This window comes from Paroedura picta, chromosome 9 (genome assembly GCF_049243985.1).
Source record: "Paroedura picta isolate Pp20150507F chromosome 9, Ppicta_v3.0, whole genome shotgun sequence".
In the NCBI taxonomy this organism is placed as follows: domain Eukaryota; kingdom Metazoa; phylum Chordata; class Lepidosauria; order Squamata; family Gekkonidae; genus Paroedura; species Paroedura picta.
In genome coordinates, this window is record NC_135377.1 from 49,503,572 (window position 1) to 49,520,430 (window position 16,859).

The following is a 16,859-nucleotide window of genomic DNA, read 5'->3' on the forward strand; positions in this document are numbered from 1 at the left end:
TACTATACTGAATGGTTAGCAGACAGTTCAGGGTTAGAAAACAGACAGCCAACATGGCTACACAAAGGCTAAAACAGATTAAATCATGGCAGTAATCAGTGGATTCTGACACCACCACCAGCTGCTTTCAGCTACTTTCTCAGTAGATTGTGTGTGCTTTGTTTGTTTGCTGTACTTGCTCTGGATGTTGTGAACAATGACTGGGGGGTGGGTGTTAGTGGTCTTGTTGTTGTCCCCTGAGGGTTAAATCAGCTGGTTGTTAGTTCCTTACAATTCTGTCATCCCCAAGTAAAATCATATACAGTTCCGCAGTGCCTGCAAAAGGGAGATCCTCCCCCAGGCATTTAGTTGACGTCAACCAAAACTAAACATCTGAACCTCCCTCCCTTGAACCCATGCAGCAGATATGACCAATGATCAGTCTGTTAGATTGTTATGTTAAAATGTTATTTCTCTGTTTATTGTTATTATTACTGATCTTTTATTCGCTATAACAACTTTCAATGTATTGTTCTGTTTAGTTCTATGTGAACTGCCCTGAGCCTTAGGGGAGGGCGGTAATTAATTAATAAGCACAACAAAGAACATACTTCATTAGAGCACACTGGCTGGGTCACTTAGGGTCGCATTCACTAATCACGTTGTTGGAAGACTGGATTGTGAAGACCAGCAAGAGGACCCATTTCAATAGGGCATACCGCGATAGAACCTACCTTCCAAATTGGCCATTTTCTACAGGTGTAATAGCTGGATAACTCCCGCCACCACCTGGCGATTGGCAACCCTACTTGCAGGAACAGACACACTTCCAAGTCATGGGGACTCTCAGTAAGCTCGTGTAGGTTACAATAGTATAATATGACGAATACTTTGTCGCATAAAAAAAAAAAAACCTACATTCTTGCGTTTTACACAGGCCACCGTTAAAACGTGTTTTGCATAAGGACTTCAAAAATACTGAAAAGGGAACCACCGCTGACATCCTCTGGCCCTCGGATACCCTAAGGGGGGGGGGTAAGAGCCGAGACCGAATTCCGCGCAGGAAGCCCCGCCCACCGGGCGCGCGCGTCCGTCTCTCTGCCTGGGCGGAGATGCGCCGTTCTCCAAACCAGCCCTCCTGCTCGCAGTGCGCCTGCGTGCCTAGCGCGGGGCCAAGACAGACGGGGAGCTGCGTCTTCGGGAAAGGGACGCGGGGCGGCCGCACCAGGAGCTGCCATGTTGCTCTCTGCGCCTTTGCGGGCCGTCTTCGCGCTCTCGGTAAAGCGCCAGGGATCGAGGTGCGGAGGGAGGGCGGTAGAGGCCAAGGGCATGGCCTCCTCAGGGCTACAGAGGCCGGAAGAGGAGGAGTCTGCTGGCGGGCTGGGATCGAGGAAGACGGGGAAGGGGGATAACGGGGGCGCGGGGCGAGTGGTCGGGGGAGGGGAATGGGCATTTCCACGCTCCACCGGGTGGGAGGGCTCTTGCGTTGAGCTCTCTGAGGGTCCAGATCGCAATGTGCATCACCTTTCAACCAAACCCCGAAAATAATCTAAAGGCGGGCGTGGGGAACGCTAAAACGCACCCGCACCGCTTCCCTACTTCTTCCTAGGGTGACCTTTCCCTAATGGAAGAGACTTGTGGCTTGTTACGGGCAGCTGCATGCTTTTGACACTCAAGGTCAAACCCTCCCTGGTTTCTCCCAGATTCTCGTTATAAAGAGGGTTGGGTGGTGAGAATGGAAAATGCAGCGCAGGTGGGCTGGAGCAGAAGCCAGAAAAGTGAGAGTACTAAGGGACAATTCTGCCCTGTTATTTCCTTCATCCCATGTGCTCTCCTTGACTATCTACCTAGTACTTACCTGCAGTGCAGGGGTCCCTTGGAATTCAGAAGTGGCATGCGTAGGGCAGTCTGGTCTATCTTCTCAACTCCTACCTTTCTTTCCAGATTGCAGGAGTCAAAGCTGCCATAGTAGTAAAGGCAGGGGGAGGGAAGAAAAGGGGTGTGGCCAGCTGACGTTACTTCCCAGGCTCCTGGAAGTCTGAAAAATTATTTCAGAGGATCTTCAAACAGTTGAAAAAGTGTAGTTATTGCAGAAGCAGGCTATAAAATGTGTTTTGGGAAATGGAACAGAGGATGACTGTTGTGATGCGTTATTTAATTCTTAACAACTTGAGGAATCCATTAACTCCTGAAGGGCCCTTGCCTTGAAAACAAAGAGGATTGAGTATTCACTAACCAATCTTCAAGGACTGTCTCAAAATAGCAGAATTTTAGAAAAACTCAACAGGGATTATGTGTACATAAAACATGAATACTGTTGTTTGACACATGCAGTATAACATGTATGTGCATAAAACTCAGTGTCGTGAGAGCCAGTGTGGTGCAGCAAATAAAGTGCTGGACTAGGATCTGGGAGATCCAGGTTTGAATCCCCACAAAATCTTTTGACTCTCTCAAAGAACTCCTTGGAAAGCCTTTCATGTTCAGTAAGTTGTTAGGAGCGTATAGTTGCCATTGATAGTCCTAGGCAGCCATCCTAATCTGATGACAGGGAATTATAATACTTTCTGATTTCTGATGTCACAGAGCCATTGAAGACTGTGGGAATGGGTAGGTGATAATAAAGATTTATCTGGAAGAATTGATTCTCAGGGTTTGTCCTGCCAAATAATCTACATATTCTGTAGTCTTCTTTTTGTACAAAATGCATTGTATACCTAGCAAGAAAAATATCTAAAAGATACAGCTGAAGAATACTAACCTTCTATGTTTGCATGTTGGTTTTAAGGTTAAGCAGATCCGCTGCTTTCATGCAACAGCTGTACGCAGTAGTGCTGGAGGAGCCTTGTTTGTGGTAAGTAATTTGTAACTGGAAGTTGAGATTTGTATGTTTCACTCATTAGAAATATCTTTTCCCTTTTTTGTACATTGCAGTATGTGTAGATGTTTCAAGAGAAAACGTTTCAGATGAGCTAGAAATTCCTACATGTTTTCACTTAGTTGTGTAGGATTCTTCTGCTTTATAAGCAGTGGCAACTCTTACCCTAGCGTTGGAGAACAAAGTTTGAGTCCATTGGCACCTTTAAGTTCAATGGCAACTTTAAGACCAGCAAAACAAAAACCGCCCTGAGCCTCCGGGGAGGGCGGTATATAAATATAATAATAAATAAAATAAATAAAAAGTTTTATTCAAGGTGTAAGCTTTTGTGTGCAGAGCACACTATGTCAAACGGGCATTACAAGACCATATAGGTAATCAAACAGTGGGTCATAGATTAGTGCACAGCATAACCAAGATGTTTACCAGAATTACCTAGAATTGGAAATTCTCTTATTCAGGATATTGCATTGGTAGAATATGGCTGCACTGTAATTTGAGCTATAGGGAGTGCATAAGACAAGTGCTTTGATTCTGAATGTTTTGAAATGGCTGTAATGAATAGCACCTTTACAGTTGTCACACCGCTGTCTGCATGCAAACTTCATTGTAATTGATACTGGAAAATATTCCCTCACCTACCTGACAAAGGGAATCGGGCAAGAAGACAGCAAAATAGGTGCTGCAGCATTAGCCTCCGTTGGCAGTATGTGATAAAACTAGAGTTTCCCTCTGTGTCCTCTGGCATGATTACGCTCTGCCCAGCTCTGATGGGGAGTCCTGCTGGCCTCTTAAGCTCATCTCCTGCTGACAGAAAGCTGAATTGCACAATTAGGAATCACACTTTAATGCTCTTCAGTATTGAAAGCTTATTCTGTATAAACATTAGCATGTTGAAATAAAGGCTAGAACATTTTTTTCCTTGACATGCTATAGATGTACCTGCATTGTGTATCAGAGTTAATGCCCTCTACAGCAATTTCATAATCTTCAACTGTACTTATTACTTTGAAGTACCCATTTGCTCAAGAGCATTTAGCATTTGGTTTGGGGATTGTAATGTAATTACTCAAGAATTGAAGCAGCTTTCACCTGCCTAGGGAAAATTGCTGTAGCTTTCTCATTTGGTACTGACAGTGGGCTTCCAGAAAATGAGGAACACAAAATGAACTAAGGTGCCAGTCCTTACTGGTAGTAGTAGTAGTATGTTTATTCAGTCAATTGACCCGTATAGATAATTTATCAATAGAGACTGCAATCCATTATAAAAGTTAAACAATATATGCAGTAAAATATATATGTTAAAACAATGTATTAATGGAAACAATATGTTATTGTAGGCAGGGGGGAAGGGTTATAACATGTAAAGAAGAAGGGGGGAGAAACCTCAGAGGAGTTAACTGCAGGGACAGGGAATCAATACATCTTCTAGAGCAGTTTGTTAACCCAAGTGATAATATGGCCTATCCATTACCCATTACCCATTACTATCATTCAGACATTCTTTCCGATCTAATTCTAGTAGAGATGTAAAGGAATTTTGCTACCATGTTGGAAATGAGTGGGTCTTTATCCCTTAGCAAAAATTTAACTAGAATGTCACTATTATGAGATGATAAGGATGAGTGTCCTTACTGGTCTATATGGCTCCATTTTAAAAACACCCTCAGTATGTTTATGCATTTGGGGGATTATGTAGCTATGTTGTGCCATGCAACACAAAGGAAGAGCTATTTGAATGTCTCCTTGGCTCCCAAAACATAGTCTGCACCCAGACATAGTGATGTGGCCATACCAGAGAGGCATACTTCGCACATGAGGAGAAACAATTGTTTTTCGTAAAGGGAACAAAGCTAGTTGATTGGGCATTGAATGATTGACAATTAAACTGAAATAGGGGCCACCCAGTTTCAAGTACAGAAGACTGCAATACTTAAGCAAAAGGATTTATTAAGGTCCATCTCTCCCCTTAATCCCTTTCCAGCACAATTCCTCTTCCCCACAGTTGATAGTACAACTTTGCATCTAGTTATCTGAAATGCATGTTTGCCTTAATGTTTGCAAATAATTACACATGATTACTTAATGCATGTTTTCAAATAAGTAATAATGTGTTCTACATTTATTTTTTCCAGCACAGAGATACTCCTGAAAACAATCCAGATACCCCATTTGATTTCACACCTGAAAATTATAAGGTATGTCTTGGTGATGGCCAGGAAATTGAATTGAATATTAAACTGAGATTATGGCCCACTGTGACGTGTATTTTTCTTGGATAGAGAATAGAGGCAATAGTAAACAACTTCCCAGAGGGACACAGATCTGCAGCTGTGATGCCAGTCCTTGATCTAGCCCAAAGACAAAATGGATGGCTACCTATATCCGCTATGAATAAGGTACTTAAGTAATTTTTGGTCATAAATCTGTTATTATTTCTTAGATTCACTTCTGTCATGGTAAGTAACTGGCAGGAATCAGTTTGTAACAAGGCTTTGCAAAACAAATTATACATGCTCATGTTGTCCTCTTTTCCGTATTCTCAATTCTTAAATTGAGTTTTATAAACTGTTACAGGCGTCTGAGTCAGAATAAAAGCATTCTGTCTGTGGTCTTCACCATAATGGCCTAGCTAAAAGTTTGCAATAGGCCTCCCAAGGTTAACTGTCAATTATAGGCTATTACTGAGAAACAGATGAGGACATCACTTTAGACTTGGTTTGGTACAAGGGTAAGTCAAAAAGTATTTCTACTAGGGTTCATAACAAACAGAATGTTCATTCCAAACAAAACAAGTTTCTCAAAGGGACTTATGATGAAGACATTTTAAGTAAAATGAAAACTGCACTGGAGAGAAAAAGACCAGGGACGTTGTACCAAATAATTTTTTTTCTATCACAGCAATGCACCTTCTCCTTCTTCAAGTGTAGCAAAGGCTGAACCTTGAGAACTTTGTTGGTAAACCTTATTCCATCCAACCCACAGCCCTGAACTTGCCCCTTCAGACTTTTTGTTTCCAAGACTCAAAGAACATTTAAAATAATAGAATTTGAGTCCCTTGAGGATGCCAAAACTGCCATTGCGATGTGATGTAAATCAAATAGTACATAATTCTTTGGGGAAGGGTGAGAAATGAAAACACCACATTCATAAGTATGTAGACCTAGAACAGTGGTTCTCAACCTTCTTAATGCAGCGACCCTTTAATAAAGTTCCTCGTGTTGTGGTAACCCCCAACCAGATAATTATGCAAGTGTTCTTTCACAGAAATTAAACCCAAACTGACCAATGGTATGAAGATCCATTGTTCATGATTGTATATAAATTGTTTTTCTGGGGTTTCTCCATTCAGTTCTGCCTCTCGTTCCACCATGCCAATCTTTTCCGATACTCCACACAGATGAATGCTCTATGTCGATCTACACCGCAAGGCTGTTGTGTGGATGGTGTGCCCCCGGACAAACCCTGCTGCAACCCCTGTGAAAGGGTCGTTTGACCCCCAAAGGGGTCCCCAACCCCAGGGTGAGAACCACTGACCTAGATGAAGGATATGTTGAGAAGCAGCTTCACATTTTGATATTTTCAATTAAGGTTTCTATGATTTTATTGCAGTATTTTTACTTGTTCTTGTATAATAGGCTAGTAATATCTCACACAAGCAGGTATATAAATTTTGTACTTAAATTGAAAGGTAACTGGAAGTCAATTGTGTCAGCATTTATGCTTGAATCATACCCAAATTCCTTATTAGCAGCATGTTTCACTGTTGCATTTTATTGGAAATGCTGTTGATTAATGAGATTTCAAGTCGAAATTGGAAGAATTCCTCTTGGAAATGTTGGCTTATTGAAGCTTCTCATTAATTGCTTGAAAGAATACTTTTCTCTCATAGGTTGCTGAGATTCTACAGATGCCTCCTATGAGAGTATATGAAGTAGCAACCTTTTACACCATGTATAATCGTAAACCTGTTGGAAAGTTCCATATTCAGATTTGTACCACTACACCTTGCATGCTGCAAGATTCTGACAGCATCTTAGAAGCCATCCAGAAGAAGCTTGGTATGATGCCATAGTGCCTTTCTTATTTAATCTATCCATGTATTGTACCTTATTACGAGATTTTATGGTAGTGAAGCTTCTGGCAGTGATGACAGAACTGCCTAGTGTCACTAAGGCAGGTCAAGCAGTAGATGCTTTGGATGCCAATAGCTGCATTCTCAGATTCTAAAGATAAATTTGATACAATAAGGCAGGGGTAGTCAACCTGTGGTCCTCCAGATGTTCGTGGAGTACAATTCAATTGTAGTCCATGGACATCTGGAGGACCACAGGTTGTCTACCCCTGCAATAAGGTGTTAAAAGAAGGAAAGTAAAAAAGCATGGGATTACAAAAGGAGTATCTGGGACTTGAGACATTGGTTAGTTATTCAAAAGAGATGATGTAGGTAGGGCAAAGAAATGAAGTTTGGAACTTGTACAAGAATGTATCCAGAGACTGGAAAGAAAGAACTGTATATGGCTAAGAGCTGGAAAAGGTGACTTAACTGCATAGTGATTTGTACTAACCTGCCAAATTTGTGACTGCTGTAAGGTTTTAAAGAGAACTATGTACAGTCAGTATAGCACAGGAGTAAGTCTGTGTACTTCTGAACATAACAGAATTTTCAACTGCAGACTTTTTCAAAAAGGCTTTGCTTTTTACATTTCTTTGGTCCTAGCAGAATGATTCAGATTCAGAAAACCTTTATTGGCAGCCCTAGTAGAAACTTGTAATAGGCTGCCTACACGTAACACATATACTGTTACTTGGATCATGGAAGAAGTCTCAGTAATGACTTAAGTGTCCTAAATGTATAATGTCATGGTAATAGCCTGCTGAAGTGTCCACATTCCTTTATCTATTCTGCACACTTGGCCTTAAAGACAATGGTAGAAGAAAAGTTGGTTCTTATATGCCACTTTTCTCTACCCAAAGGAGTCTCAAAGCGGCTTACAATCCCCTTCCCTTTCCTCTCCCCACAACAGACACCCTGTGAGGCTGGCGAGGCTGAGAGAGCCCTAATATTACTGCTGGTCATAACAGCTTTATCAGGGCTATGGCAAACCCAAGGTCACCCAGCTTGGCCTCATGTGGGGAGCAGGGAACGAAAACTTGGTCACCGGATTAGAGGTCCGTGCTCCTAACCACTACACCAAGCCAGTACCAGTTTATATAAAGGTATGCACTCCGAGAATAGCAAGAAAGAGGTCAGTTTGTATGAAGAAAAGGTTTTGGGATTTACGTACTGTTTCTTTCACCTAGTGCTTCTTTCTTCTTTTATCTGAGGGGCAGCATTGTTTGCCTTTTCTTCTTGGGGTTGTGTTCTTTTAAAAGTTGATTTTTATAGCTCTTTCTTTCAGTTTTCGAGTTCATTTCAGTGTTTTGTTCTGGGGGGCACTGTAGCTGTCCATTCTCCCAGTTTGATAGCTGTTGTACTTGTTGTAGTAGGTTGCCAACTTTGGGTACTAATGTTCTGCTCTGCTTTGCTGGCCTGAGGGCACTGTTTTGTTCTCCTGCCAGAGCTGTTCTCACAGAGCAGATCTGTCAGTGGTCTCCCAGGGTGTCTGGCATTAAGAGAGGAAGGGAAGGCGATTGTAAGCTGCTTTGAGACTCCTTTGGTCAGTGAAAAGTGGGGTACAAAAACCAGCAGCTATTCATCCTCTTGACTTTTCTGTATTTGTTGGGGGCGAGGAGACTGGATGGGAAAGCCTGTGATGATGGAGCATGGATTAAGTGCATATGCCACTCTGTAAATTTGCCAGTAGCTGCTGCATTTCCCACCTTCGGCTTATATGCGTGTCAATAAGTTTGCCCAGTTTTTTGTGGTAAAATGAGGTGCCTCAGCTTATATACGAGTATATACGGATTATTCAATATTAAAAGGATATAGCTTTTAAAATGTTCCTTATGGTTTAACAAACACCTTCAAGAGTATGTTTTATTTAAGAAGGCAGATATTTAAAATGGCTTAAAATTGGTATGATAGTGTAGAGTCTTGTGAAAGAAACTGGATTGTCTAGTCTGATTAAGCAACCACAGCTACACCACTGTAGCCAAGGTTTTTTTTTTTTTTTTAAGCAGAATATAACACCAGCTGCTGGATTGGCTGGGGAACTGCAAATGCAGCACCTGTATGTGCACATGATAGCTCAATATAGGACCTGCTTTGCACCAATAGTTACTTAGTTTGTGCTTTTATTGCTGTGTCTATTAAACTATTTTTTCTTCCCTTAGGCATAAAAGTGGGGGAAACAACACCTGATAAACTCTTCACATTGACTGAAGTAGAATGCTTAGGTGCCTGTGTAAATGCACCAATGGTACAAATAAATGATAACTATTATGTAAGTGTCTTTCACAAAATCATACGTGCATATGTGTTCTTCTAAGATTAAAACAAAAGTCAAATTTATTGCTAGTTTTTTTTAATCCTATGAAAAACATAGTAGCTGGTAAGGATTCCTTTTTTAAAGAATGCTGCATTTTCCTTATATTTTGCATTACAGGAAGACCTAACCGCGAAAGACATTGAGGATATAATTGATGAGCTAAGGGCTGGAAAAGCTCCAAAACCTGGCCCAAGGTACTCTATTTTATACAGTGCAGAATATTAGGAGGAAATTTGTGATAAAACACATAAGAGAAGCCATATTGGATCAGGCTCATTCAGTCTAACACACTGTGTCACAGAGGCCAAAACCCAAGTACCTTCCAGAGATCAACCAGTAGGGCCAGAACTCCAAAAGCCCTCCCACTGCTGCCCCCCAAGCATCAAGAATGCAGAGCATCATGGCCTAGGCATAGTATTCATCTATGTGTTGTGGCTAACAGTCACTCATGGACCTCTGTTCGATGCTTATCCAGTACCTTTTTGAAGCTGTCTATGATTCTAACTTCCCCACTTCATCCAGCATTGAATTCCACATGTTAATTACTCTGGATGAAGAAGGGTAGGAAAGAGTTAAGGAAAAGTTAGATATAAAGATAAATCTAGCAAAAGGGTGAATAGCAAAAGCTCAATGTACTCCCTGCGAGGCAGGAGAAAAACAGGATAAGATGGGCGGTTCTACCAAGGAGACAGGAAGAAGTAATTTTTTAGTCCTGCCTCCCTAACAGTGTCGAGAACCACCCATCAGGGATAGAGTCCTAGAACCAGGGGAGAAGCAGCTATGGCTCAGTAGAACATCTGCATGTCATGCAGAAGGTCCCAGGTTCAATTGCCAGCAAGGTTAAAGTTGCACGTGATGTGGAAGACCTCTGCCTGAGTCCCTGGAGAGCCACTGCCATTCTAAGTTGGCGATACTGACCTTGGACAAATGTTGATTCGGTGTAAGGCAGTTTAATGTTTGTTCAAGGTTACCATTGCTTCCAATCAAGTGCCTAGAAGCCATTCTAGACTTGCAGTGATGCCTACACCTAAATATGCAGAATCAGATCCTCTAGGTCAGTGGTCCCCAACTCCCTGTCCGGGGACTGGGACCGGTCCGTAGATCAGTTGGTACCAGGCCGTGACTCCTCCTAGTCTTCTGCCCCAGCTGCTGCCTCAGGGGCTGTCCTGGCACTCTGCAGCCAGCTCACCTTTGGTATTCTCGAGCGGCTGCAATGGCTGGGGCTCCCCTTGGCGTGGCACTGCACAGCTGCTGCTGGCAGCGCCCCACAGCGGAGGGCAGGAAGTCAGGGGCACCGGCGGGAAAGCAAGTGGAGCAGGGGCTCAGGCAGCGGCAGCAAAGTCCCTTGGCAAAAGACTACCCCTCCCCGGGGCCTCAGTAAAATTGTCAAGCGTTGACCGGTCCCTGCTGATTAAAAGGTTGGGGACCACTGCTCTAGGTGATGCACTCGTAAGAAAGTATGCAGAGAGATTAGAGGCATATCTGATGATTTTAAGATTAATCACTGAGTTCCTATTTACATACAGATATTCCAGACAGTACTGCCTTTCTATAGAAGCTTTGGAAAAAACTCAGATCTGAGTCATTGACGACTGATGGTTAAAATTTTATTTTCAGGAGCGGACGCTTCTCATGTGAGCCAACTGGTGGACTGACTTCTCTGACAGAACCACCGAAAGGACCTGGTTTTGGAATTCAAGCAGGCCTTTAACAAGTTGTAAAAACTAAAAAGGACTAATAAATCTGAACTGTGGATAGCTGAAAATGAGTATTTTATTAATTTCAGTAAGATTTTGGTAATGTCTTTTAGCATAGCTCAAATATTGAAACACTACAATCTGAGATTAAAACAATTGAGTTTTATTTTTGTTTTGGTACTAAATGAAAAAGGTTAAAACAGCCTTATCAGCTTGCATAACTAGAAACATGTATATATAAAATGAGGTTGTTTACAACATTCAATGTAAATAATTAGAAATACATGGAAGCAATAAAAACCATTTAGAAACAGAGAAGTATAAGAACCTAAGCATAACCTTTGGCTTAAATGTGAGTGACGTAAGGAAGCCTAGGAAGAACAACACATTAGCCAGTGACCAAACAGTTTTGACTGTGAAAGGGCTGGCACCTTACTCCGTAATACAGGTTTTGCTGAATGGAAGTATAGGTCTCCAGAGTTCCACCTGTTACTGAAAGTTTTTGTTACAGTGCCCAGTCATTGCTTGTTGCTTCTCAAATAATCATGTCAGGAAACAGAATTCTAATGTGAAATCTGTTCTTCAAGATGTTTCCTTGACTTGTAGATGCTAATTAGGTGACTTGAAATAGGCAGTCTTGTGTTGGAGTGTGAGGGTATATTTCATCATCTGACTACAAAGTTGCTGTGATTTCACATAAATGAGTTAAGAATCACAGGTGGGTTTCCTGGTTGTTAACAGTTTTAAAAAAACTTGCTGTGGTCCTTACAGTAGAAATGTCTGGTAATTCCTGCCTTAGAAAACTATGCATATAAGATTTTACCATAAGTAGCCCAATTCATCCTCTCCAAACACCTAATAATGAACAGGCAACAAAGACAGAAGTTGTGAACTTCCATAATCTCTATTTAACAGTATTTAACAACTATAAAATACTATAGATACAAACAGCACCCTTTAAATTGAACAGTAATCTATTGATGTAAACATTTGGGAGGTTATATTTCGTTTCATTATGGTGAATGCAAAATCTTTCGAGTATCTTTAAAGCACCTAAAAGCTGTTCTTCCAACAGATGTTTTTATATTCTTCAGTAGTATGTTTTAGCAGTGGCTCAAAGTGTCACTGAGTTCCTTACTCTCCATGCTGATTAAAGCACTATATAGAAGGGACTATATATCTTTTAATGACATGTGCCATTTCTCTGGCTTACTCCTGTCGGCCTCCACTCAACAAGCTGTCATTTTATGTTTGGGTCTGGCTTGGTGGATCTTGGGAGTTCTATTAAACAGTTCACTATAGTGTGTAATGAGTATGAATTGTTGTTTACAATACACTTTAAAGAATTATTTTCCTTATTAACAGTCCAATTAACCAGATTAATATTTTTAGTGTTACAAGGAATTGTAGGATTAACCTTAAAGCTGGTTAGTAAAAATGGCTGAAAAGTAATGTAGTGTATTTATGGTGGGGTGGGTGATGGGCTGATAACACATCACAATTTAAGACCTGGCTCCACAAGATGCTCAGCCTGTTAATATAAGCTTTCCCAGGGAATCAGCCTAACTTTGAATATCTGACTGATAGCGATCAGGCACCAGGTTCTTATTGAATGTCACTGTGCTGTACAGATGTATATTGTAAATACAATCAGGTAAGACTGCCTTTTCTAGAGTACATTTTTATATCCTCCTGTTCTTTTTCATTTGAGTCTGTTCACCATCTCACATTCTCCCGGGACCTCCTGCTAGTGCAGCCCTCCCTTTCAGCCACAGTACATGTGTGTGTGTTTTTTTTTTTGGGGGGGGGGGAGTGTAGCAGTGTCTCAGAGATGTAGAGGGCAACTTAGCGGAGCCTTTTCTGAAAATTGTGCTGTCCTTTAGGTAGACATTCTGCGGCTGAATTTTAAAAGGGCAGGATTATAGCCATGTGTTCCTGTCCTTTAAATTTTTTAATTGTCTGTTAGTAAAATCCATATTCAGATGCCTTGTGCGGAGAAATAGGGAGGGATTATTCAATTATAATATTGTATGCTTGCAGGAAGTCACGAGTTAAAAGCTTAAGAACCACTGTGCACAAACTCCATAGTGTGCATGACATACTGTACAAGAGGCCAGAGAATAGTACAAAAAGCAGATCTGGTTAAAATCTCTTATTACATTACCACCACCATTCTTAATTAACCAAATAATCAAAGTTCCAATCCAATGGATAAACTGTCCTTCCTTCCTTATATATATATAGGCTCGAGAAGTGGGCTAAACTGAATAAAATGGTTCAATAGGGACACGTGTAAAGTTCTGCATTTAGGTAGGAAAAACCAAACACACCAATATAGGATGGGGGAGACTTGTCTTGGCAGTAGCATATGCGAAAAGGATCTAGGAGTCTAAGTAGACCATACATTGAACATGAGTCAACAGTGTGACTCAGTGGCTAAAAAAGCAAATTGGATTTGGGGCTGTATCAAATGGAGTATCGTGTCCAGATCACAGGAAGTGATGGTACCGCTTTTCTCTTGTTCGGCCTCACTTGGAGTACTGTGTTCAGTTTTGGGCACCCCAGTTGAAGAGGGATGTAGAGAAACTAGAGCGTGTCCAGAGGAGGGCAACAAAGATGGTGAGGGGTTTGGAGACCAAGACATATGAGGAAAGGTTGGGGGAACTTGGTCTGTTTAGCCTGGAGAGGAGACCACTGAGAGGGAATTTGATAATTATCTTCAAATATTTAAAAGGCTGCCATATAGAAGATGGAGCAGAGTTGTTTTCTCTTGCCGCAGAGGGACAGACTAGAACGAATGGGATGAAATTAATTCAAAAGAAATTCCGTTGAAGCATCAGGAAGACGTTCCTGACAGAGCGGCTTCTCAGTGGAATAGGCTTCCTTGAGAGGTGGTAGGTTCTCCATCTTTGGAAATTTTTAAGCAGAGGCTGGATAGCCATCTGTCGGAGAGGCTGATTCTGTAAAAGCTTAAGAGGGTGGCAGGTTACAGTGGATGAGCGATAGGGTTGTAAGTGTCCTGCATATTGTAGGGAGTTGGACTAGATGACCCATGAGGTCCCTTCCAAATCTATTATTCTATGATTATATTATATATAGTATCTGATTTTCCTCTCACCTCCTCTAAGTTCAGAATTAGTTCCCGTAGCTTTGTAGAAACAGTCTTGTAACCACAATGTGTACATTTTACATGTCTTTTCCTCTTTCAGTTAAAAATGATTTGGAATAATTATTTGTAAAATAACTTCAGAATTATCCAACTCTCAGTGAGTAAAAAAAATTAGTTACTGCAATTTACTTTTTATACTGAAGATCTGGGGAAGTGCATGAGGGGAACAGAATTTGGGAGGAGACAGAACACTCAGAGCAGCTATGATTTTGGTATGGTGTGTGGAAAGAGCACAAAATTTTTCACTCATTCATTTTACAAGCTTTCATATTTGATTTATGAGCAGAGTGACAGGAGAGAGACCTACAGAGCACCCTATATGACAATGCAGATTGTTGACAGAATCAGGTTGATGGTTTTCAGTAAAGTTCAGAACCAATAAGGTCCTATTAACATGTACCTTGTGTAAAGTGTCCATACCCTAGTACAGCGGTCTGCAAGCTTACACTCGCTGCGGACCGCTGCTCCGGAGTCCAGGGAGAGGGTGGCCCGGGGGCCCGTGCAGGTGTGTTTGCGCCGGTGGCGGCCGTGGCTCTCCCTCCCGGCCCCTCCGGGCCACGAACAAATCGGCCGCTAAAGCTAAAGCGGCCGATTAGCTTGCGGCTCGGCAAGCTTCTCCTCACTCCCCTCCCGAAGCGAGAAGCTTGCCGGGCCGCGAGCTAATCGGCCACTTTGGCGGCCGATTTGCGCACGGCCTGGCGAGCTTCTCGCTTCGGGAGGGGGGAGGGAAGAAGGAGCCACGGCCCGGTGCCAAGGCCTGGCCGCGGCCCACGGGTTGGGGACCACTGCCCTAGTACTTTAAAAGGAAGTTGATGACATTTTACATTGTTTTGTTGGAAGCCATGCCATGTGTATTTCAAAACAGTCCAGAAAAGCTTGTCACACAAGCATAATTAAAAGTTCAAGTGAACTCTGTCAAACACAGCCTTGTCAAACTGCTTTTATATTTGTGTGTAAAACTGGGGGCACTGCTTCACTGTGTTCCAACAAATGCTACCTAAAAAAAGTTAAACCCAAACTGGTGAATAGTAACTTAATTTACAGCAGTATTTTGTCAGGTTATGTTATACATTCTTTTCCACTCTCCCAGAGATTTTATCTTGCAACTAGCAGATCACAAGCAGACACCGGCAAATAAGAAAAGGCAGCCTGGGTTGCACTCCAAGCCTATACCAGAGGTCGAATGCCACCTTATAAGGAGCATCCATCTTTAATACTGTTCCATGTATTGTTTATAAGTTTAATGTAAACTGCCCTGAGCCTCTGGGGAGGGCGGTATAGAAATATAATAAATAAATAAATAAATGATAAAGCTTTCAAAAACAATTGCCTGGTTGTGGTGGCCATTCATACACTTTCATATAAAGGTAAAGGTATCCCCTGTGCAAGCACCGAGTCATGTCTGACCCTTGGGGTGACGCCCTCTAGCGTTTTCATGGCAGACTCAATACGGGGTGGTTTGCCAGTGCCTTCCCCAGTCATTACCGTTTACCCCCCAGCAAGCTGGGTCCTCATTTTACCGACCTCGGAAGGATGGAAGGCTGAGTCAACCTTGAGCCGGCTGCTGGGATTGAACTCCCAGCCTTATGGGCAAAGCTTTCAGACGGCTGCCTTACCACTCTGCACCACAAGAGGCTCTTACACTTTAAGCTCTTACACACCTTAAGTTCTGAAAAAGAACAGCCAGTCATTTGGGCCAAATCACTTAGAACAGTTACATGATCATAAAAGACAGCAACTTGTGTTTGAAGAATGTTTTGCATATAAACATGGCCCATATGGCCCATTTTAATGAGCCTCTTGTGGCGCACAGTGGTAAGGCAGTAGACATGCTATCTGAAGCTGTCTGCCCATGAGGCTGGGAGTTCAATCCCAGCAACCTGCTCAAGGTTGACTCAGCCTTCCATCCTTCCGAGGTCGGTAAAATGAGTACCCAGCTTGCTGGGGGGTAAACGGTAATGACTGGGGAAGGCACTGGCAAACCATGAAAATTCTGCCATAAAAATGCTGGAGGGCATCACCCCAAGGGTCAGACATGACCCGGTGCTTGCACAGGGGATACCTTTACCTTTTTTATGGCCCATTTTGGTTCATGAACGTTTTTTTCTTCTCTGTTGCGAAGACCACAAAACACGGTCGACGGCGCTGTTCAGACAAAAGGCTGCAGCAGCTCAAGTCTTCCTTCGTGCACCGTTTGTCTGCGCACAAAGCCTGCCGCGGTTTGAAGACGCCCCGCCCGAGCCTGATGATGCGGCTTGGTGAACAAACAAAAAAGAAGGGCGCCCCCTCCTGCGCTTGTTTTTAGGATGCCGCGCAGGAACTCCCTGCCAATCCTCCGCGCATGCGCAGTCGCCGTTGAGTAAAACTCACTGCGCCACGGCTGCCGGAAAGCCCTTCCAGGGAAAAGGCATAACCGGAATGCGTAGCTCCGAAGCGAAGATGGCTGGGTTGTTACTGTATTCACCAGAAGAAGCGACGCTCTCCTCCTGCTACCTACCTATCTTTGGTCTTCGCAGCCGCTATTTCCAGAAAGTTCCAGCCGCACCGCTCAAGAAGCGAACGAGACAACCACGGCGCCTGCGCACCCGCCCTTGCCTTCTGACTCCACCCCTTAACCGCCTCAGGTCCCGTTATTCTTAACCCCCCTTCCTCGGCGACATCCGCATGCGAGGAAGACACTGGGGCTTCTAATTTGGCCTGCTGGG

At 42.7% G+C, this 16,859-nt stretch overlaps 2 protein-coding genes across 4 annotated transcripts in view; one reads left to right on the forward strand and one right to left on the reverse strand.

Annotated features, from left to right (window-relative positions):
• Window positions 1-1,973, reverse strand: part of LOC143844925 (uncharacterized) — a 112,043-nt gene extending 110,070 nt beyond the window's left edge. For both annotated transcript variants that reach the window (XR_013234195.1, XM_077352777.1), the window contains exon 1: window positions 1,838-1,973. Coding sequence is in view for 1 of the 2 variants with exons in the window: in XM_077352777.1 (XP_077208892.1) it covers window positions 1,838-1,875 (38 nt within the window). In the remaining variant the exon portion in view is untranslated. The remainder of the gene's footprint in view (window positions 1-1,837) is intronic.
• Window positions 1,063-11,053, forward strand: NDUFV2 (NADH:ubiquinone oxidoreductase core subunit V2). Of its 2 annotated transcripts, none has more exons than XM_077352771.1 (8): window positions 1,063-1,257; window positions 2,768-2,833; window positions 4,993-5,055; window positions 5,140-5,256; window positions 6,750-6,918; window positions 9,134-9,243; window positions 9,406-9,482; window positions 10,906-11,053. In XM_077352771.1, the coding sequence occupies exons 1-8, from the start codon at window positions 1,216-1,218 to the stop codon at window positions 10,997-10,999; spliced, it is 738 nt and encodes a 245-aa protein (XP_077208886.1). In that variant the 5' UTR covers window positions 1,063-1,215; the 3' UTR covers window positions 11,000-11,053. The 2 variants fall into 2 exon arrangements, with proteins under 2 accessions (XP_077208886.1, XP_077208885.1); XM_077352770.1 differs by having other exon boundaries at window positions 1,067-1,277.
• Window positions 11,054-16,859: the final 5,806 nt, after the last annotated feature.

What these genes read in the sequence shown, in the direction of transcription:
- NDUFV2 (XM_077352770.1), top strand. Translation starts at nt 1,092, where the DNA reads ATGCGCCGTTCTCCAAACCAGCCCTCCTGCTCGCAGTGCGCCTGCGTG. An exon ending in GTAAAGCGCCAGGGATCGAG is followed by an intron (nt 1,278 to 2,767) that starts GTGCGGAGGGAG and finishes GTTGGTTTTAAG; the next exon opens with GTTAAGCAGATCCGCTGCTT. An exon ending in CTGGAGGAGCCTTGTTTGTG is followed by an intron (nt 2,834 to 4,992) that starts GTAAGTAATTTG and finishes TATTTTTTCCAG; the next exon opens with CACAGAGATACTCCTGAAAA.